This window comes from Centroberyx affinis, unplaced genomic scaffold (assembly GCF_046629955.1).
Source record: "Centroberyx affinis isolate AG114_WGS23_722 - 3 ecotype Tasmania unplaced genomic scaffold, CSIRO-AGI_Caff_v1 ptg000057l_1, whole genome shotgun sequence".
Lineage (NCBI taxonomy): Eukaryota > Metazoa > Chordata > Actinopteri > Beryciformes > Berycidae > Centroberyx > Centroberyx affinis.
In genome coordinates, this window is record NW_027278768.1 from 52,123 (window position 1) to 75,710 (window position 23,588).

Sequence of the window (23,588 nt, forward strand, 5' to 3'; positions counted from 1 at the left end):
GAAGCAAAGATGTTTAATGTATTGTCCGAAACTTCGATCGTTGCCCATATCATTTTATAACTCCTTCACTGAAAGCATAATAACCTTCTCATTCATTTGCTGGTTCCACTCTCTCACAATCCAAAACAAGAAGCGCCTCCAGAATAATATGAACACCTGCTCCAAAATCATAGGCCACCCCCTCCGGTCTCTGACCTCACTGTATGATCAGCTAACGCTCCGGAAAGCCCGCTCCATCTTACAGGACCCCACCCCTGTCCTACACAGGGCCTTCGAACGGCTGCCCTCTGGTAGGCGTCTGCGCTGCCCTGCAGCTAGGACTAAAGGGAGGAAGGCAATCTTCATATATGAGGCTGTTCGCCTACTAAACTCCAGTCTGCCCTGGGCCCCCTCTTCCTCCCTCGCCTGGGACTAATCCCCACACCTACTGGTCTGCCACAGTCCCAGCACCCCCAATGTCTGCTTCAGGAATTGCCCCTCGGGGATGAATAAAGTTTTTTGAATTGAATTGAATTGAATATAGTTCACTATATGATCCATAGGGAATAGTGAGTGAGTGAACGAGTGAACCATTCGGAACGCAGCTCAGGTGAGAATGACCTTTGAACTCTGGTGGCACCAAATAACAGCACAGAGACTCTCAGTCCTCTAACAAGAGAACTGCAGTGCGGTTCGTTAATCCAACTACTACACTACAGGAAACCACCCCGAAACACAAGGGATTATGGGTAGAAGGAGACGGATGCTTGGAAAGCCTAGCAGAACAAAATGAAGTCTGGGCTGATGCTCATATTCAGCTATTTCTTCATGTGTTCTTAACTGGTGTGAACACCACAGAAGAAGAGACAGACAAGTCCATCATCTCTCTGGAAGGATGACAGGTTAAAACTCCAATAAACAACCTATTGTGAGTCATGTGACTTGTGTTTACAAGTCCTTGTTGGCTTGTAAGTGGTCAGTGTGAACCAAAACGAACCAAATACAAAAATACAACAACTTTTCCACTCTGATTCAGAGCAGAGAAAACAAACTGTAAGTGTGATCGCACCCCGTCTCTGCAGGGTTGGGGGTTCCACTTCTGCTAAAAATGTCTGCACTCCTGACACTGTGAGGGTGTCAAGTGTCTACAAAATGACACGCTATGTTGCCACTTTGCTCACAAATATTTAGTATCTCCTTATCAAAGCCATCATTTTCAGCTGCTCACAAAATCTGACATGTAACGCTTCATCAGAAGTGTTTCCCCCCTCAGTCACCACACAGCGACTTCCACTTCCAGACGGGACAGGATGATCCGCCCAAAACTGTCCCAATGTCCCATCCCACCCTGATGACTTGTCACATGGAGTAAGCATCAAGTTATATTTTCATGGTTGTCTCTCCCGCTCCCTGAAATGAGATGTGTACATGGATGGACATATTGTGTCATTTCTGGGAAATCTCAATTCAACTGTTTTCAGTTTAACTCAACTCAGAATTTGGCTAGTTTTTCTTTCCTCATATTTGGAGAGTTGTTAATTACTTCTGACTTGTGAGCAATGCGTGTTTCTTAGGTCATTGGCATCGTACAGCAGTCTCATCAGGACCAGAGGAGATGTGTGTGTGTGTGTGTGTGTGTGTGTATTCTTGTTTTATGTCCTCTTGTAAGCACTTTTTAGCCAATGTTATTATTATTATTATTTCTATTATTATTATTATTATTAGTAGTAGTAGTAGCGTTATCATCAGTAGTAGTAGCAGCAGCAGCAGTAGTAGTAGTAGTAGTAGTAGTAGCAGGAGTAGCAGTAGTATTATAGGGTTCCCTAACACGCATGCGCGACATAACAGCTACCCTGTCAGTTCGAAACCAAGCGAGGGAAAACAAACAAAGTTCGTACAGACAGCAGTAAGTTTTCTTGCTTTATTTCCAGTATGTAATGTCGTAGTTAGTTTCAAATTGTGACTGGTAACGTTACAAATGGAGATCCGCTTACTAACTGAATGTGAAATGTGGTGCCAGTTGCAAGAAGCTTGTTGAGTGGCTACTTGACAGTGGGTTAGCCCAGATACGCTTCATTTTCTTGTGGAGATACCCGTCACGCCAAACCCCATTGAAAAATCTCGCAGTTTAATGTTGCCTTGCTTATCGCCAGTACACACCTCGTATAACATGGGTTAAGACATTTTTAGAGTCAGTAGGATCCACTGTTCAATTCGGCATACATCAAAGACATCACGCAGCACTTATTTCAATACAATTTTGTCTTTAATAATTGGTTTGCACACAATATTGTTCCACCAAAAATACGCCGACCGTGGTGGGCGGTACCGAGCAGAAAGTTGACATTTCATTAAAATGAAGTGCTGCTTGATGTGTTGCATGTGTGCCGAATTTACCAGAAGAACCTAACGGTTCGTTAAAGGTCTGAGGTTATATTCAACCATCTACGTATGTTTGCAGACAAGCAAGGACACTTTAAACTGACAGATTTTGGCATAGAGTTTGGCTTCTCTGTCTCTTCATATACAAGAGAACAGAACTTTATCTGGCTAGCTACGCACTCGTACGGTTAGCTCAACTACCTAACGTTAGCTTACTTTAACGTAATATAACAAGTACATTACTGTGTATGCCAGTCGATAAGCGATTACTAAGACGATAGCAAGTTCATGCTAAACTAGAGGCTAACGTTAGATAAAGTGTTGGCTAGCTAGCCTCTTTAGCTGGCTAACTGTTAAAATGCTATATCTAGGTTTAGCAGTTAAATCAGGCACCTATAGAGCTGAAAACTTTGATATTGTGGGGGGGCAACAAACTGTAGTCACTTTGAGTGTCGCTATTCATCTTACCTGATAATTAATGTAATTCCCCTTCTTGAACTGCGCTCAGTTGAATGACATAGTGCCTTTTGGACATGGTACCCATAGATAACTGTATACAGTTTACTGTAGACACAGCTGTCCAATTTATGGCTGTAATTTCAGATGCCTTGGTTCATTTAATTTTGTGTTTTGACGTCAAATTCTTCTTGTTTGTTTATTCATTTTGCCATGGGCATGGCAATGGCCACAGCTAACAAAGCCAAATTCAGAATCTAATGTAGTTCGCTTGTGTTTCTGGAATAAAATTAAATATCTTAGGTACTTGGCAAAAAACAAGTTGATAATTCCTACAGTTATCCATAAAACCTTCATAAGAGCCGCGGTTCAGCAAGTTCTTAGGAGTCTGGTATTATAGTTTGGTATCTTGAATGATGAAAATGAAAACCACTGAAATCATCCATATTTACATCTTTCATTTAGGCATTTAGCTGATGCTCGCATCCACCAGCATTGTTGTTACCCAATGGTAAGGAGGTGAAGGGTCCAGCCATAGTGTCCTATGGATTTCAAGGCTCCAAACCACCTCAGTGTGTGACTACATGGTTGTTTTATAGCTGCTTCAGAGACTAAGAGCTCTGGAAATAACTACCTTCAGAATTATTTGGGACATTACAAGAGGCCCCAGGAGGAAACAGCAGAGATTATTACTTTAGTGAATAATAAGAGAGGTATCAGTGGAAACTCCCTCTGAGATCTGCACTCACATCTGTGTACTCCTGATGTATTACAGGATGTATTACAGGAAATAATTCAGCGCTGTCACTGACTTTGAAATTCTACTTATACTTGACATTTGTTATTTTCCTTGCACTTCTCTGTCTTACATAATCATTCTAGGGCTACAGGAATATTCTGTTACATCTATTGCCAGCTCCCTGTGACCTCTGACCCTTGACCTCCTTACCTTCAGTTGCTTATAATGATGATGATCTAGGAATAGAAACCGATTCTGCTTTTGACCTCATTGACTACGTTTACATGCACACTAATAATGTGATTATGCCCAAAACATTTATTTCTGGCATTTTCATGCTTTATTTGACAGGGAGATAGTTAGAGAGAGACAGGAAGGTATGGGAGAGATGTGGGAAGGACTGAGCCTTACGGTACGTGCTCTCATTGGTGAGCCACCGGGGCGCCCCGACTCAGCAATTCCTTTAAATCCCGTTTACATGCTACTTGTGGTTATTTGATTATTCACAGAATTGTGGGTAGTTTCTAAATCCGTCCTGCCACTTTATACTTCTGTTGTCCCGCCATCAGCAAATTCTGCCACAACAAGCGACACTCTGCTGTTCTCCCATTTCATATCTGTTGCTGCCATTTTTATCGGCCTATTCCAGTTGCAAAATGCCGTCCTCTTGACACTTCTGGGAGTCTTTTGGAAAGGAGCAGATGCCTCACAGGCATCAGCTGTGGACTTGGCCTTGCCACCTCGCTCAACGCGGCGTCTCTGGATGCGGATAGGGAGCAACGTGTGACATTTATCGATATGTGTGACGTGTGACGTCCTCTTTGGTTCATGCGCAACTTGGTCAGAGTGGAAGAAATGCAATTAAGGCCTTTAAAATGCGATTAAAATCACAGTACTCCACATATCTTACTGCGATTATGCTTACTCCGACTGAGCAGAATCACATTAACATAATCAGAGTATGATGTTTACATGTGCTCCACCTTACTCACATTACTGCCTTAATCGCATTATAATTGGATTATTGGTGTGCATGTAAACATAGCCGTTGTAAGAATAAGAGCATCAGCTAAAAGCCTCCAATGTAAAAAAAAATGCCTCAGCCCTAATGTTTGCCATTTTAAAGCTGATTTGCCAGTTATTCCTTCATGTTTTTCTACCCAGATAGATTGTGAGGGTGGTAGCAAACGGTACAAATCAATTTTAAATGCTGACATTTTGAAGTGCTGCTTGGTCGATCAGATGCACGAATAAAAGATTAGGCTGTAACGATTCAGAAAAGGTTTAGTCATGTTCTACAAGGTATGTTTGCTGATAAGCAAGGCAACATCAAACTACCAGATTTCTGCATGCAGTTTGACCTGATGCGCACTCTCACAAAAAGTATTTTCTATCCTTTGCTTTATTAACTGAAGAGCAGCTCCTCTTTAACAGTCGGGCGCTGTGATTTCGTTTCTTTATCCGCTTTTCACTATGCTCAGTGTTTAGGTGCGTTACGGTCGGCAGTGTTCAGAGCCTGCAGAAGGGAAATCCAGTGTGCGCTCGTTCTCCAGGCGGTACGGTGGAAGTCAAACCAGCATCAAGCAGCTGGAGGCTGCTGGCTGAACATCAGACTGAACACAGACCAGGAAGCAGCAGCAACACTGAGCTGCCACAGAGCTTTGTGTTAACAGGTGGAGGTTTTAAAGGCAACGCAGTCACTACAATCATGCACCCCCCTCCACCCCTCCCCCTTACCTCCCCACCCCCCACCACCTAGAAAGCGCCAGCGTATCTGTATGAGACTATGCTTGCCAGTACAGACCAACACCAAACACCATATACAGCCACAGGCTTTGAGATAGTCATGACTGGGCCTTATATCAACCATGAGCCATTTTTATACTTAGCTCAAATTGACTCTGTCATTGTGCTAACCTAACTTAATGTTCCTTACAAAATCTCTTGTCTACTTTAATCTGCCCGATGTCATCTCACTGAGATTTGTTTGGCTAAATTGCCCAGGCTGGCGCAATCATGCCAGAATCTGAAACGAATGAGGCTTTAAGATGCAGCTAGAGTCGTACCATGGATCTCAGAGAGTAATGGCGGAGGCCCAGGGTAGCGTAATGATAGAATGAATTATCACTGTGTGAAAAGGCGCCTTATGGAATTAATTAGCCACTTATATTTTCCTGTCTCTCTTTGTCCACACAGTTCCCTCCTGTCTAGATCCGCCTGCATGGCTGGGCAATCTATTCAACTCGTGTATTTTCCTCTCTGATGCGCACCAGAGGCTCCTATTTCGAGGACCCAGTGGAGGCGCACAGGAATATTTATTAGCTTGGGCACTGAGGAGGTTACTCATCCCCTTTCTGCCTGCCTGTGAAAGTTAAAAGTTCAGTGCTCCCTGCTTTTGAAGTGGAAAGCACATGCTGTGGGATGAATCACACAATGTATGACCCCTGCTAGCCCCCCTGTGTACAGGTGGATAAGGGTGTGAGGAGGCTGGACTTTCATCTGGCTTTGGCATCAGGGCAGAAAACTGTGGCAAGTAGGAAAATACAAAGATCACCAGCCACTTTCACTTTGTTTTAACTAGACAAATTGATTTTTTGGAATAGAGAGGAACCTCCAAACGATGGCTGGCTACCTGCCAAAGAGCTGCCAGAGCAGACGAATGTACCAGCCACAGGCAAAATGACCTGCATGTGTCTGGTGTCTAGTAGGGCTGTCAGTTGCCCCCAACAATCAAATGTGACTGTGACCCGACTGACAGTCAAATTTGCATAGTACTGACACATGAAAGCAGGGCACAAGGAACGGACAAAGCGCTCTAAACGGAGATTATTTGGACTTTCACAGCATGTGGTCTTTGCGTTATTCTTGAAAGATCTGAGCTGGTGTTCTGCTGATTCTCGGCTTTCACTGAGGGGAATCCAAATATCTTCCCAACACGGCTTGGAGGAGGAGTCAGGAGGAGAAGTGATCTCCTCGTCAGGCTCGGTGCTTTCTGCCAGGATGCCGCTAGCAAAAAAGTGAGCGCTAAAAAACGAACTAGCAGACTGGCAGCAGAGCATCAGAGAGAGACTGAGAATGAGAGTCTATGGAGCCGAGGCATGAGGAGCTGTAAAAACAAACATGCATTTTCTGACACATTTGACGGGCAGGTTGTCCAGTTGTTGTTTCCCACCTGACTGGCGTGTCTTCCCTCCAGTCCTCAGCTGTTAGGTTAGCTCTCTATTTCTTATTTTCTGTAGGATATGACAGACTCTGGCTATGATGGACACACAGACTTCACATATCTTACTGCGATTGTGGTTCTTACCGACTGTGAGCATAATTCCATTAACATAATCAGAGTATGGTGTTTACATGTGCTCTACCTTACTCGCCTTACTGCCTCAATCGTATTATAATAAGTGGATTATTGGTGTCATGTAAACATAGTCAATGTTAGCAGAGGAGTCAGCTTGTGAATCTCAGTTTCAAAGCAGATCTAGACCTAAAAACCTTAAAGAAATACACAGACTTGAATTTGCATCAGTTATTTTTCATATTTTTCGTGAAATGGCTTGTTAGCATAACATCTGCTGTTTGGTGTATCCTTTAACCTGAAGCACCTTTCACCTTGTCCCGGCAAGGCCTTACATAAACCGAACACAGCAGCAGCAGCAGCAGCATCTCTGTCAGGCTGTAATTCCTCACGCACACTGGAGACACAGAGAACACAGAACGCTCCCTCCAGCTATGGATGTGGTTACATTGGGACAAGTCTTTTTCAAGGCCTATTTTTGGGAGAGATGTTTTTTTATGCCTCCGTGCCGGCGACAGCTGTGGCCGGAGGCAGTGTGTTTTGGGGTTGTCCGTCCGTTCGTCCGTCCCATTCTCATGAACGTGATATCTCAGGAACGCCTTGAGGAAATTTCTTCAAATTTGGCACAAACATCCATTTGGACTCAAGGATGAACTGATTAGAATTTGGTGGTCAAAGGTCAAGGTCATACGCTATTCATATGCTAATTATGACAAAATTTCACACAAATGTCTAATAGGATAAAATGATGAAGTGATGACATTTTATATCCAAAAATTCAAAGGTCAACTTCACTGTGACATCATAATGTTTTGCTTACCACTGTAGCTGAGAAAACGATCTTGGGTCATTCTACAAAAAGGGTGGAAGTGCTGTCACTTACTTTTGCAGACACCAAAATCCTTTAAGTTGACCTAATAATCACATTAATTATATATGTTCAATAAATAAAGACTGTCCTTGCAATGATAAAACAACGTTTATTGGCGGAGGCACACAACCGCGAGGCGGTTATTTCTATTATTTTTTAGTTTAGCCTCTTTCTCCCTCCCCTCCCCACAAAAAGAGAAAGAGACAAAGATTATGCAAATGTGGAGCAAGTGGGGTTTGGGGCTTGGCGAAGGCGCCGGCGGGTGAACGGTGAGGACAGTTTGTGTTTGACACACAGCGGCTGTTTGTCAGCGAAGCCCCAGGAGGCGAGGCAGCGTCTCAGTGCAGTCGTCACTCTTTATTTTCCTCCTCCTCCGCCTCCTCGTCTCAATCCCGACCCGACGATCCTCTGCCGCCGCGAAGAGGTTTGGCACGGCAGATTATTTACATCTTCTGAGACGCTACCTTGCTTGATTTCTGACATCAAGCCGATTTGCGAAGGTCTCGGTACATGAGAGGAACAAAAACAGCAACACGGGAACGACAGTGTTGAACACGCCAGCTTACACTGATATGGGGCAGCAATTACACGAAGCAAAGGAAATCTTTTTTCCATTTTGATTTGTTATTTGAAGTGATTATTTGTTATTGGTAATTTGGTCATACCAGTATTTTCCTGTTCAAAGATGTCTAATAAGTAGTCGTTTGTATCAAACTAAAGGTGACTGTGCTTCTGCCATCAAGGCTCCTAAACTGGAACGTCCTGCAGAGGAGTTTGGGTTTGCTAATTCAGTGTCATCTCTTAATGCAATATTCCACTTAGTTTTAACATGGGGGTTATTTGGCTCATGACCGCCATGAAAACCAGAATATAGTCTACTCACCAAGATCAGATGCAGCTGGACGAGTTTGTAGCGTTCAGATTTTTACTTCCCATTCATTTGAATGAAAACTGACATTGAACACATTGGTGAACAGATTCAACAGCAGATCCTGCTGTTAAGACAATAAAGCATCCTCGGTCTGTTGTCATTTTGCATTTGTATTCTTGGTTTACAATAAAGTTAGTGTTTAAAAATAAAAGTAGATCCGGTCTCCCAAACAGGAACTAGGCCTATCTCTCCAAACGGTATCCCTCCGCTATGTTCTCTTCTATCAATAAAAATGCTATTCGGCGAAATTCTGTTCTAAAGCGTTGGACCAACAGTCAGCTGGAAATCACAGCAGCAGGATCTGATGTTGAATCTGTTCACCAACGTGTTCAATGCCAGCTTCCATTCAAATGAATGGGAAGTAAAAATCTGAACGCTACAAACTCGTCCAGCTGCATCTGATCTTGGTGAGGAGATTATATTCTGGTTTTCATGGTGGTCAAGAGCCAAATAACCCCCATGTTAAAACTAAGTGGAATATTGCTTAAATAAATTCTAGCGACACACTTTTATAGATGGATCTTTATGTCATATTTTTGACCTGGTGGAATGGCTTTGCCCACTTTTTAACCTCGGGTTGTTTCTTATGGTTTCATTTATTTTATTAATTACTTTTTGAATGTGTTTCCCAGTTTTTATATCTTCTTTACATGGTTTGTGTCATTTGCACTATAAATAAGGCATAGTATAATTTTTGTCAACTCATCTGACAGCTTTGGCCCTGAGTGGCTTACAGCAATAAAGGGATATTTCAGTTTAGTTTAATCCATTTTTCATATGTGCATAGGAGCTAATTAAACCTCTAACCACCACCATTAAACCAGTGAAATTGGCCACTCGGGGCCGCAGTCAACAGTGAGGTTGTTTAATTTTGAAAAGCTTGTCCAAAAAAATCTGCTTCTACAAACAAGGAAAGATACACCAGGGTAATATTTATTTCATCCTGCGCCCTGGAGCTAACTTTGCAAGAGGCAACTTTTAGGGTTCGACTGATACGGGTTTCTGAAAGCCAATGCTGATTCATATATTTCATATTGAATGGCCGATATTTTGTTCCAATATTTGGTATCTTTAAATTTGGCCAATTTCATGCCTTTACAAGGATTCAGTGTTTCCCCCAGAATTGTCCTTCAGCCTTGTCAGGTTGAAAAGCCTCTGAAACAGCATTTAGACCAGAGCAACGACAGTTTTTCCAGTAGAGAAAAATTGAGTCTCCCCCCTTAACCCTAACCCTAACCCTCACTCAAACCCCAAACCTGTCTTGATGCTGCATTGCATTCTGGTCTCTCTCCTGCTCCTGTGGGTGGAGAAACTGGTCTCTCTCCTCTTCTACGATGGATTTCTCCATGTATGATTGTTGAACGTCTCTTGGTGCAAAATGGCGGCTCTAGAAAGAAGCCCTCGCTCTTTGACTCTGAGGGACTGACACCAAAACCTGATGTTTTAGGACGCGTTCACACCTGTTTGGTTTGATTCATCCAAACCCTAGAGCGTTTACTCGTTTACTTTGGTTCGTTTGGACAGGTGAGAACGATGCCATTCAAACTCAGGTGCATGACTGAGTTACCTGTCGGTCCATGTGACCTTTGTTTACAACTCTTGGTCTGTTTGTAATAAGGCAGTGTGAAAAAAGAAAGAAAACAAACCTTGTAGGTGTGATCGCACCCTTAGATCGCTGAAACATTTTCTGCAATCAGCCTCCTTTGTTCAAGTGTTTTACTTACTTAAACCCTTTTGCTCTTTGGGGAGCATAGGTCATTCATGAACTTTTTCCAGCTGGTTCGGTGTCGGGTGGACTTCTCTGCTTCCTTCCAGGACGTTCCTAATTCCTCGAGTTCTGACTCCACAGACCTTCTCCAGCTGTTCCTGGGTCTTCCTGGCTTTCTTTTCCCCTGTGGGTTCCAGGTTAAAAAGGCCTGTCTGGTCGTATTGTAAGGTGGTTTCCTCAGGGTATGCCCAATCCAGCCCCATTTCCTGCGTTTGATTTGTGTTTCAATTGGTTCTTGTTTTGTGATTTGCCAGAGCTCTTCATCGGTTATTGTGTTTGGCCTGTAGATTCCCAGGATGTGTCGTAAGCATCTGTTTATGAAGGTTTGGAGTTTATTACTTGTTCCTTTTGTGGTTCTCCATGTTTCAGCCCCATAAAATAAAACGGATTTGACATTTGAGTTGAAGATGCAGAGTTTATTTTTTGTGGAGATGTGCTTTGAATTCCATATTTGTCTTAGTATTAAGAAGGATGATCTTGCCTTCCCTATTCTTGTTTGTATGTCTTTGTCACTGCCTCTGTCCTTCCCAACAACGCTTCCCAGGTATGTAAATGTGTCCACCTCTTCCAGTGCCTCTCCGTCCAGGTTTATGGCATTGTCTATTTTATGGTTGATCACCTTGGTTTTTGGTTTATTGATGTGGAGTCCTGTGGAGGCTGCGATTGTGGCGAGTTTTGTGGTTTTGGTCTGCATTTGTATTTCAAGTGTTCAAGTGTTTTAGGGTGGATTTTCCCTTTAAAATCTGAGTCTTTTCTCCACAAGTCACTCTATTACACACTCAGTTCACAGCAGTCATGGTTATATTATGAAGCCAGTGTCAGGTTCTCCTTATCAGTTTCTAGTAGAACCTGGCTCAGTGAATTGAAGTTCAACATGCGCTGCCCTCTAGGAGGATTTCTCTAAGGATTCCTACTGTAGTAGTTCTGAGTAGTAGGAGGAGTAGAGCAAGTGAGAGACTCGTTTTTTATATATTGGCAGAATCTGCTTTGTCAAGGTCCTGTCTCCCACCTTTTTTCGGGTATTTACATTTATTGGTAAACATATTATTTTCTTCGTTCCATCGGCACAAGTTTCCTCCGACTGGATTTCGGTGTTACACTGAACAGTTTAATAAATATAAAGAAAGAGATTCACTTAAACACAAATCAGCAGCATGACTGCTTTTTGTTAGATATCCGAATCTGCTTTGTCGGCGTTCCTTTATGTGCTAGAAGTGATTTTCAGACTCTTTCCTCCATACAATGGCAGTGAATGGAGAGAGAAAAAAAACACAATTCTCCAATCTCCTCTACCGGAGCAACAGATAACAGAGAGTCACCACCGATTTTGGGGTTTTATCATGGCCAGGAAGCTACACAGCTCAAGATCCTAGCAAAGTTCAGCATCACTTTAAATAGTTTTTAAATTGGGCTCTTTGAGATGGGCGGCCTCGTCTCCGGCGCCGCAGAGCTTCACTCCCTCGACACACTCCCACCGCTCAGCGCTCACAAGCTGCTTCTGACCTGATAAAAGTCCCCGGGAAATCACCTGACGTGCTGTGTGTTTTTATTTCTTCATTCATTCATTATTTGCACCGCTGCAGGAGTATAAGCCGCTGGCAGCTGGAGGTTTTATGTTCTAGAAAATGAGCGTCCCGGTTGCAGCCAACGCCGAGCTGTATAGGTTTTTAACAATACGCTTGAGATCATCGTGGTCCATGATTAAAAAGCACACTTAGGGAAAATTGGAGATCATAAAGCAAAAATAAATATGTGCTGCTGTGCTGAGAGTTTGGTTCGGCATCAAGGTGGATGACAGGAGAGAGCCGAACCTATGATCAAGAGGATTGTTGCTCATGAATTTAGTACGCAATTTAATGGCATACAGGCGATTATTATTACTGTATAGAGTGTTATTAGCCGTATAAATGCTGATGACAGCCTATGGAATGTCAATCATGACTTTAAGTAATATAATAATAATAATAATAATAGACTTTATTTATATAGCACCTTTCAAAACAGAGTTACAAAGTGCTTCACAAATAATACAAAATAATCCACCCCCACCCCCCCATAACAGAGGAAACACAAACAGAAAAAAAGGTTAAAAAAAAAAAAAGTTAATTCAATCCTGAAGTTAACTGGAAGCCAATGCAAAGAGGCTGAAATGGGGGTTATGTGATCTCTTTTGTTTGATCCAGTCAACAGTCTAGCTGCAGCATAAAACATTGGCAGTATGTTGGAATAGCTAATTCAACGCTGATAAGGCTGTTAGCTGATGTGACTGACAGAGAGCGGGTAGAGGCACTGTGCCTTGCTCAGCGGCACTTCAACAGACACTGGCTGTTTTGAGGAAGCCTGTCAAATTTTGTTCTCTGTAAACATGAAGCCATCCTGCCACCATTTCTGGTCAGCAGCCATCCCCTGGTATAATTTTCATGTGGTGGTTTGAGCTGATATTTGATATTATCGAATTTCGCGATATTTTCCAGAACGCTGCTGCAAGGCTGTTGACCAGGTCCAGCAGGACGTCTCACATCACACCACCCATCTTAGCTTCGTTACACTGGCTTCCCATCAAGTTTAGGATTCAATTTAAGGTTCTTGTAATCACATATAGAGCCCTGCATGGTCAGGCACCTGTGTACATCTGCGACCTACTCCTGTGAAGCGCTTTGTGACTTTGCTCTGTGAAAGGTGCTATAAAAATAAACTTTACTTACTTACTTACTTTTCTGCGGTATTGAATATCCCCTCACCCCCACCCCACCCAGCTGAGGCACCATGTGTTGCTTAGATCACAATAGTGCAAACATTTAAACTTATAAACCTATAATCTTCTAGGATAGGACAGGCTAGTAAAAATAACTAAAATAATCATAGTTGTAGTGAAGAATTTGTCATTTTATTTCAAGCAGATTCCTTTTTCCACAATTGGCCCATTTTCCTGGAAATGACAGGAATAAGCAAATTACACCAAATGCCCATTGTTTTTGCTTGAATAATAAGATCAAATTCAATAGCCTTGATATTTGATGCAGTTTAGAAGAAATAGAAATAGAAATAGAAAAAAAGAAAAAAAAATACCTGACTCACCCCCCGCTATAATATTGTATATTGCAATATTTTGGTGGGACAGCATCATGATATTGGATTTGAGATGTCGCCCCAGGCCTAGTGAATCCATAACCTGGCATCGGTTATGCCGTCTATCCTCTCTCTTGTTCGACTATAAATTTCCCCATGAATCATTTTGTTTGGATGAACTTCAATTAGCCTCTCAGCTAATGAGGGCCCTTCAGCAGCCGGCTGTGGGCCGCGGTGACGCTCTGAGGAGCAGGGGGGCAGCTGTCGGCTCAGGTGGCCCAGCTGACGTTTGGCTGGTTCAGCCTCCGTCCCGCTGCAGGGAGCAGCCTGGTGGAGATCCAGCCCACTGATATTCCCTGTTGTGTCGTCGCTGTGTGGGAAAGGAAGCCCTGCCCCTGTTTTTTCTTGTTTGCTCTGCCATGTTTTGGGCCCCTACTCTTTCCAAACTATCTTTGAGTGTATTGGGCAGCTCCCAGTGGGAATATGTGGAGCTGCATTGATGTGAAGCAGGACGCTGCTCAGAAAGAAAGTACTTAGTGCTTACTTATCAAATTTTCCCTGTGTAAATAAGGGTTAAAAGGCTTAACACGCATGTAATTGGGACAAGTGGTAGCCTAAAGTCGGCCTGTACTGGTTTAGATCAGTGGTTCTCAACGTGGGGTCCGGGGACCACCAGGGGTCCTTGAGGGAGTTCCAGGGGGTCCCCAGCAAACTGATGAATTGTTAAACTTCACCATTAATTCAATTTACAAATTAACACAATTAGAAAATTTAGGAAAATAACTTTTTTGATCATAGTTTCACTGTTATCTCTCTACCTACAATACAGATAGTCATGGGATTCTGCACAAAATCATATCTAATAGTAAAAATATTCTCGGATTTGGGTTTGAGAGACAGTCTTATCAAATGGGGGGTCCGTGGACTAAATTAGGGGTCCTGGATATGAAAAAGGTTGAGAACCACTGGTTGAGATAATAAGGATGTTTATGAATCGGCCTAATCAGTGATCTGTTACTTAGGCCTGTTCTGGACTCTGTGCAACATCAGTCAAACATCAGTTATCAAACTAAAAGATTCATTTTGGTGTGGGTCTAACTTTTTTCTTAGTTCTTTATCATAGTGGGAAAATCCTATGTTTTAAATTGACAGGGTCAAATAGTGTCGTAATAGCATTGTGTGATGTAAACACTCTGTGCTCGCTGGGTTCAAAAGTCAAACTCTATTTGAATCATTTGCCAAACTGAGATTTGAACCCCGAGACCCCGCATGAAAGCCTTCTGTCCCACCAGTGTGGCTGCCAACTTCTAGGTGTTGTATCTCTGTGTCCTGTGGCTCTCTGTGCGGTGCGTTTTTTGGGAAGCGACCAATCGACTGACTGACTGCCAGAGTGACTCCTACTAGCTGCTGGTCCGGCTGAAAAACAGTTGTCGTACCTAAACATAGAGCTGTTTTGAGCTCATGAATGAATCACTCATCCTCGCTCTAATTTGCGCCTCTGGCTCCTCCCCTCCGGTCTAAATTGGAGGGGATTTTTTTTCTGCCTGACTAAGCGGCTGACTGTATGGTTGAGTGACTGGCTCGTCTGCCTCCCAGGCTGTTCCTACTCTGCCATCCCTGGCCATACAAGGTAGCTGTTTGGGACTCGCCAGTCAAATCTCCCCGATATCAAACTAACGAGCTCTGACAGGAAGCAACGTGCCACCTGCTGGGAACACGGCCAGCAGTTTCCTGGGTTTTCTGTGATACGCCTCGAAGACTTTAACCTGCCTGTGGTCCTGTCCACATTGCTCTCGCGTTGCCTCTCGCAGGTTGTAATCCAGATAACGAGTCGTGTGTTGTAGGGCAGGCAGGGAGGCCGCAAACCGAAAGTTCACAGGTTGGATCTCCGTAACAGTCAGCTTGTCTGTCAGCAGCTGTGTGTCCTGTCAAAGTGTCCCAGAGCGAGGACGGATACATGCCTGAAAGCTACGGAGATACGATACACTTCTGTCCAAACAAACCGTACATGAACTGAACATTTGCGAATGTTTCGAAGTTAAAATCATGATTTGCAAACCCAAACTTTGTTCTGTAAATCCAGAAATAGGATTGTACAATTCTGCAAATACAAAACCTCATGTTAATATTTAGGGATGTCAGTTTCGGTTAATTTTGCTTTCGATAGGCTGACACCCATTAACCGGTAACTAACCGGTTCATTTTTAAGAAAAAACGCTTAATGATGTGAAATACAACAAAGTGGTGCTTTCCTTTTAGTCCGGCACTCCATTGACTCAATGAGCTTTTTATATTATGTTATATTACTAGATAGCATTGAAGTGCTTACATTCATGATTTTGCATAGGCATACTAACCTAAAAACCTATTATTGGGAACCGCAAGAAAGTTTCCGTAACTGATTAACGGTTAACCATTGACATCCCTATTACTATTACGAATCACCATTTACATCCTCATTTCTCATTTTATATATAAGTTTACAGATTATTTGATATCTGTCTGACATTTGGCGGTTTGTGTCCCCTGCTGTAAAACACGGTTCATGTGAAGACACGCTGCTGTTCCTCCTCCTCCACCTTGACTCATGCCGATTGTTCCTTTCCTCTTTTCGACTGCTGATGAGTCAACCAAAATATTTTATTCAAAATAGATGCATTAATTTGAGGACGTCAGTTTCTATGTTTATCCACTTCCTGTTATTGTTGTTGTCGCTATTGCAGGTAAGCAGCCAACAAGTTCCGTTTCTCTAGTTGCAGAGAGATTAAAATGCAATTGTATGTTTCCACAGCTGAAAGACACAATTTGTGTGTCAAATTAAAGACGTAAATGGTGATTTGTAGGATTGTACTTGGAAGTATTGGTAATAAGGACGGGATGATCTGCTTAATTCCTGATACGATTCGATACGCGACATGAGGTTCAGGATTCAATACAACCAGGATACGATGTGATCAATAAAAGTTCAGTGACAACAAAGTCTGACTGTGCAGAATTCTGTTTATTTCTGAGCCACAAATCTTTCTAGCGATGCCATTGGCTGTTAGAATGTAAACAACAATTTAAAAATGTCATTACAAAGTGACAGAAATATAATTTGGATGGAGAGCTTGTGAAACTGTGATGGTCAAGAGTCTCATTAGTGATTTCTGTAGCAGAATAACATGGAGCTGATACAGCGATTAGTTTTTCTGTCCCACGATACGGATTGTCACATTTTTGTATTGCGATATATTGAATTTCGATATATTGTCTTAAACCTGAAGGGTAATAATCTAATTTCTGGATTTACACAGCAGTCTGGGTTTGTAAAGCATGATTTTACAGTCTTAAGTGTTCAGTTCCTGTACGATTTGTTTGACAGAAATTCATCTCATTGTTTTTCTTATTAATTTCTCCCAGGTCGTCTTGCTGTCATGCCTGTCCATGTGGTTTCGGGCGGGGCCGGTCCCGGTCCCGGTCCCGGTCCCGGTCCCGGTCCCGGCTCCCAGGTACCGACTCACCTGACGAGGATTCCCATCTCGCTCATCAGCACCGCCACAGACTGCTCCGACAAAACTGTGAAGGTGTGTTTGAGGCAGGCCAGGAGATACGTAAAGGCTTTTTATTGTAGCACAAAGCTCCAATTCCCTTTTATCTTATTACTGCATTGTCTTCTTGAAATATTGATTGATGAACATTCTTTTTTATAGAGTTTCAGAATAAACCTTTCATGTATGTGTTCCATTTTTCTCACCCATCTCTTTTTTCCTTGATTCCCTTTTAAGTTACCTGTCACCAGGTAGCCGTCTATCTATTCACATGCAGCCTTTTTTTTTTGTACTTGAGTCTATTTGCTTCTTCTTGTTTGGGAAACTGCAGGAATTTATGACCAACGCAGCAGACTAATCCACCTTCTGTCCTCCACTTCATTTCCCGGAGGCGCTCATCAACCGCAAATGATGTCAGTGTGATCGGTTGACGAGCCTTTGCTGACGTATCATAGAGACGAGTCGTATAGCAGAACTTCTTAGAGGAAAAATCAATTAGGGCTAAATGCTTCCCCAATTTCTCCTCACGTTCTGCCTTTTTCTGTCTTTCCGGCAGGGGAAGGTGGTTCACAAAGGCCCGCTGGTGTCTTTAGAGTATAACGAATTCATCCTGAAGACCGTGATTCAAGGTATTATTGAAGGAAAAAAAATGTTTGTTTGCTATACAAATATGTGTATCTGTGTGTGTGTGTGTATATGTCTTATGTATTTTTTACCAGGATTTATTCGAAAGCAACTGCCCGCTGAGTTGTATGATATCACAACCACAGTATTTTTAGCTAATGATAGCTTGTTTTCTCTCTCCCACATCACTCCCCTCTTCCGGTCGCTTCACTGGCGTCACCCCCCCCCCCCCCCCATCTCTGCTCGCATCAAATTTAAGACACTGGTCCTCTCCTGCAGGGCAGAGCATCAGACTGCCTCTCCCTATCTACAGTCACTGGTCAGGGTCCAGACTCCGCCTCGTTCGCTCCACTCCTCCATCGCTACGTGACTCAGAAGTGACTAACTCTGATTCTACTTATTCCTATTAAAAGTCTTAGCTGATGAAGACTGTGATGCACAGTTGGTTTCACTACCGTTGACAAAATGCACTCACTGTAAGTCGCTTTGGACAAAAGCGTCTGCTAAATGACGTAATGTAATGTTTCTAATACCCACCTCTGGAGCAGGCTGGCACATAAGGGTGCAACGGATCACAAAACTCACTGATCGGATCGTATCACGGTTTTGAGTCACGGATCGGATAATTTTTCGGATCAGCAAAAAAGGGTTAGGGTCAAATTAATTTAAAAATGTGCTACTTTGGCTCTGATGCAGCCGCCTCTCTCTGTCTGTAGTCACCACTCTGTAGTCTCGCTTAATGTCCCGCCCACAGCACGATCTGATTGGTTACACGTCACGAGTAACAGCCTATCAACACTGAAGGCTCTGCCACAGACAGGCAGAGAGACCGGAGCTTCTCCGAGCGGAGCTGTGTGTGAAGGGAAGGCAGCATGTTGTCGAAGTTGCAATAAACATCACAATCTTATGATCTATTTCAATGATGACAAGCATGCCCAGTTTCCCAGTCAGACCACTGAAAATGCCCAAAGTCAAGTCACAGTCTACGGGATTTCACTCAATGGAGGAGAGAGCGACGGCTTTTAAATCAGTCGCTCTTCCTTTTTTTTTCTTCCCTAACACAATCATTGTTCTTCAGAGTAAAACACAGCAGCATCTGTCTGTCTGTATCTTTTCACTGCAACTCTGCATTGAGATTTAGGGAATTATTACTTTAAAAAGTAACAGTGGCAGTAAAACTGTATTTCACACTATGATGGTCAAACCTTGCAATTAATCCGCGGTCCACATGCCGAACCGTGGGGGGGGGATCCGTTCGGATCAACTACGGTCCGTTACACCACTACTGGCACACATATAATGGCCACTGTTGGTATGAAGAATCAAACCAGCAGCCTTTCAACTACAGGGCAACAGTACAGGAAATGTCTGTTTTCCCAGCCAATTTGGTTTCAAGAATAGGAAAAAAACTGAAAATAATGGCTGTTTTCGTGGTGTATGCAGAAAAACACTCACTATTGCACTTTGAGTGTTTGCTGCAATTTGCTAATTTTTTGTGCCTCAGAGTTAAGAACGCATTGTTCTTGTCTTATTCACTAAGAAATATTGCAAATCAATTTGTGGTGCAAACAAGTCCTTGAAAAGAGCACTGAGCAAGCAAATAACCCCTTCGGAACCAACTGCAAATAGCTTCAGCTTTTAGACCCTTTAATACCAAGGCGGCACGCTTCGCCCCAAAGCCCCTTCATATCTGATTTGGTCATTTTGGGTGATACAGTGCGCTTTTCCCTACACAGACCTGAAGTGAATCTGGGCCTTAAAGTCACACTGCTTCTTAAATTCAAGACCTTAGTTAAAATGTCTTCATTAATGTTACATTTAAGTTTTACATTTTGTTTTTGAGGTCTTAAAAGTGTTTTTTCTTTTTGAGAAATCTGCCCAGTCACACAGACCGATATTCTAATTAGGTCATTCACATATTTCAGCGGTGAGATCGGTCTTGCGTTTCATTCTGGCTTCTGTCCTAAAATCCTTAAATTTAGCTCGATGAGATTTGCAGATACACTGGTCACCTGCCAAAGTGTCTGGTAGAGTAGAACAGTTTACGAGCCGCAGCCAAAGACTTGCCAGCGTTTGACAGGCGGCCGCTGAGTGGCCACCCTGCTCACCAAACCGACCTGCCACCTGGTGACAAGGAGCTGTTTGGAGCCTTCACAGCCGGCTGCTTTGTGTCTGGAGCTGGCAGGATTGTCTCACTGTAAGCTATTTAGCTGGAGGGGATGTGGATGGGATTGTGGAGACTAGAAGGAGGCCAGTGTCTGCTATTGTTGTCTCGTCCAAGGCACGCTTATCTCTTAGCAGTGTGATTAGGACACCACAGAGAAAGAACTGGCTCGCATTGTTCCTGTACTTATTTAAATACATTGAGATACTGTCCTTGTTTCCACCTATATATACACTACCAGTCAAAAGTCTGGACCCACCTGACTGAATGTTCTGTGTTTCTCATTTGCTTAAAGCCATTTTCACCTAAAGGCTTCTGCTTAAATGTTTGAAATTAGTTTCTTAGACCAGTCATTCTCAACCTTTTTCATATCAAGGACCCCTAAGTTAGTCCACATTAGAGCCACGGACCCCCACTTGATGAGTCTCTCGGACCCAAATTTTCCAATATTTTTATTGTTAGATATGATTTTGTCCAGAATTCCATGACTATCTGTGTTGTAGGTAGAGAGATAACAGAGAAACTATGATGAAAATAATTATTCTTCTACATTCTCTAACTGTGTTAACTTCTTGTAAATTAAATAATGCTGAAGTTTAACAATTCATCAATTTGCTGGGGACCCCCTGGAAACCCCTCAAGGACCCCTGGTGGTCCCTGGACCCCATGTTGAGAACCACTGTCTTAGACAAATATAAATAGTGAAGTTGATCCTATGTATGAATTTCTTTCCAAAGCCTTTGCCTTTGCCTTTCCATCAATTATTGTGTAATTTCATAGTTTCTATGTCTTAACTATTATTCTAAAATGTGGAAAATAGTAAAAATCAAGAAAAATTCAGGTGTCCAAACTTTTGACTAGTAGTGTAAATATATACAGTATAGCATTAGACACTGCAGTCAGGCATCCTGGCCCACTGACAGGTCTGGAATACAGACAGCAGGACCTCACAAACAGTTCCAGCCCTTCTGATCTGAACTGCTGCTTCCTGAAGCGCTCCAGGTTAAAATCGTTTTGCTAAGAACTTTCCTGCGTCTCCTTTCAGAGGAAGAGTCCCAGCCGAACTCTTCGTCGGAGCGCCTGTCCATCAACGTCGTCCTGTTTGGAGCGCTGGCTCAGGAGTTCTCTCAAGCTATCAATCAAGGGGTAGGTTGAACTTACTGCATTCATGATTTTTTTTTTTTTTTTTTTTTTTTTAAGAGTTATCCCTCCAGTCAACAGAAAATCCAAACACTCAGGAAGTTATGGTGTCTTTAAATGAACTGTACTACAGGCCTGGAAAGACTGGTCAAGCATAGAAAATGACTGTTAATTTTCAGATCTTAATGTTTTGAGTGTTGCTCAAAAAACCTGGAAAATTCAGATTGTTCAGTCTCGACCCTCATGTCAGTCCATAATTTATGTAGTTGCAGAAAGTCATTTCACTTGTGAATGTGAAGAATAATATTCAGCTGTAGATAGAGACAGACAGAAAGACAGACAGACAGACAGACAGACAGAAAGAAAATAAATGCAAAATAGAAGTGAGGTGCTGAGGCTCAACTAATGGTAGACACATGAAGAAGTAGCCGCTCTAATTCAGCATCCTGGTCCATCCTCTGTTGTGTTCTGTTGCCATTGGCTGCTAAATAAAGATACAGATTATATTTTTAAACAGATTATTATTTTTGGATAGTGCTCGCTGTGTTTTCGTATTTATTCTTTGGAGTGGCAAAAACTAATGTTGGTTCCCAATCTTCCCCTGGAGAGAAAATGCAATTTGAACTTAACTCTTTTGTATGGTAATCTATTGTTGTTTACTCTCCTTATTGATTTTAAACAATTTAAATGAATACAATTTAAACAAATGAATTGAATCTAAAAAAAATATATATTTAGCATCTCAATAAAGTGGTATTCACTGTCTTCTCTGCCTCTGCTGATTGAAAGTTACTATTTTGGATGATTATTTTATTATATTTTCATTTACAAAAAGCTAACCCAATGAGAAAACAGAATATAAGAACGACATATAATGATTCTGATCATTTCATTCCCTGGTATGACGATAAAGTTTCCTCAGATGGCTCCTGGGACAGAAACTTAACAAACAGGGGTATTTTAATGTTGTTTTCCTCTACATTTTGATTGGTGTGCTGGGTCAGTTGGGTCAGTTTGGTCAGTTGGGTCAGTTGGGTCAGTTTGGTCAGTTGGGTCAGTTGGGTCAGTTTGGTATAAAAGCTGCTCTTCCCTTCCTGCTACATCTCCTCTGTTGTGACTGGAGCTTGTCTCACCTGTTAGCTTGCTGCAGCAGCTACTAGTTTGCCTCCGAGTTTTTAGCTACACCAGGATATAAGATTTTTGGAACATTTTTTTTATTTTATAAACTTTTCACCATTATCATAACATTGCATTTGTAATTTTTGCCTTGGGGGTGTTTGATTTTTAAAATGTTGCCTTTGTTCTGTGGTTTGTTTTTTTCTGGTGTAGACTTTCACATCCGGCACAGACCAGCTCTGCTTGTTCCCTGATCCCTAGCAGGCATGCAGGCTTGGAATCTAATGAGAAAAAAACAACAACCTTTAGCCATGCATAGGTTTATGATTCACCTGCCACAAAATAAAAGCACAGCCAGTAGGTGGGTTGATGCTGGTAGTGAATCTCCTCTGGGACCCTCGACCGTGTTAAAGACATGTCCGGCCCCTGCCTGGCCCCGCCCCCTTCCCCAGCCCCGCCCTGCCCTGCCCGCCTCTGGCCCCTGGACCCAAATGCTAGCGCCAGCTTGGAGATGCTTTGGGTGTTAACCAAGTGGCCAAAACCACGGGTGAATTTTTAAGCCATATTGGAAGTAGCAGCAGCAGCAGTTCTAATGTCTGCTAGAGTCCGGCTCCAAAAAGACTCCAAACCGCCAAGTCAATGGACCACAACTAAACTTCTGATAAAAATATAAAGTCAATACATTTTTTACACAAGAGGTTTTGGCCTCAGTAGCTAATTTCACTTCTTCTAATGATTTTCAAAATAATAGTGTCATTAACAGATATAACAGATAAAACACAGAGTTGTTTTCCTAGTGATTGACAGGTCGCCTGTCCAGTGATTGACAGGTCGATTACGGGCCAATAGCAGGCGGAGCTGCAGCTCTGCAGACGACCCAGACTCCGCCCCCTCCACCTTGGCTCCGCCCTTTGCCTCTCTTTGGCTGCTCCGGCTCCAAAAAACATGGCGGCGTCCGTAAACACAATCTGCAGCTTCAAAACGACCCTTCAGAAGACAATGGAGGAAGAAACACTCACTGCTCCATCTGTTTTACAGTCTGTGGTCGTAACGGGAATCTCACTGTTCCTGTTCTCCCACTAACATGGTCGTTTAAAGCCGGTCATTCCGGTCTCCTGATGAAAACCATGTACAGTTTAAACGACAAATCGTCATCACAGCCCGTCCCGAAATCCTTCCCACTTTGTATTTTTGGTGCAAAAGGAAAGCGATTGAACCCCAGCTGGTATCTCTCCACTCTCTCCTGGCCGTCTTCAACCTTTATACCATCCAACTAACCCAACTGACCAGTCGCACTGTAGGGAAAAATTTTATTTTCCAAAAGCTATTTTTATGATTGACTCAGACGAGTAAGAAGAAAATAAAGTGTTTTTTTTGGTACTTTACGTTTGTACACTTGGTATTAGTATTGGATTGTATTGTTACACCTTTGTAAGTACATAATGTATTAGGGAGAGTATTATTGTGTGCTTAGAATACATTTCCATAAGTTAATAGACTGGAGTAAGGCAATTGTAAAGTGTC

The 23,588-nt window shown here is 42.6% G+C and overlaps 1 protein-coding gene across 1 annotated transcript in view; it reads left to right on the forward strand.

The window, feature by feature from the left end:
* The first annotated feature begins 1,850 nt into the window (after nucleotides 1–1,850).
* Nucleotides 1,851–23,588, forward strand: part of pot1 (protection of telomeres 1 homolog) — an 88,608-nt gene continuing 66,870 nt past the window's right edge. The window contains 4 exon segments of the mRNA XM_071519246.1: nucleotides 1,851–1,885; nucleotides 16,893–17,056; nucleotides 17,577–17,649; nucleotides 20,854–20,954. Coding sequence (XP_071375347.1) covers nucleotides 16,907–17,056; nucleotides 17,577–17,649; nucleotides 20,854–20,954 — 324 coding nt within the window. The 5' untranslated portion in view covers nucleotides 1,851–1,885; nucleotides 16,893–16,906.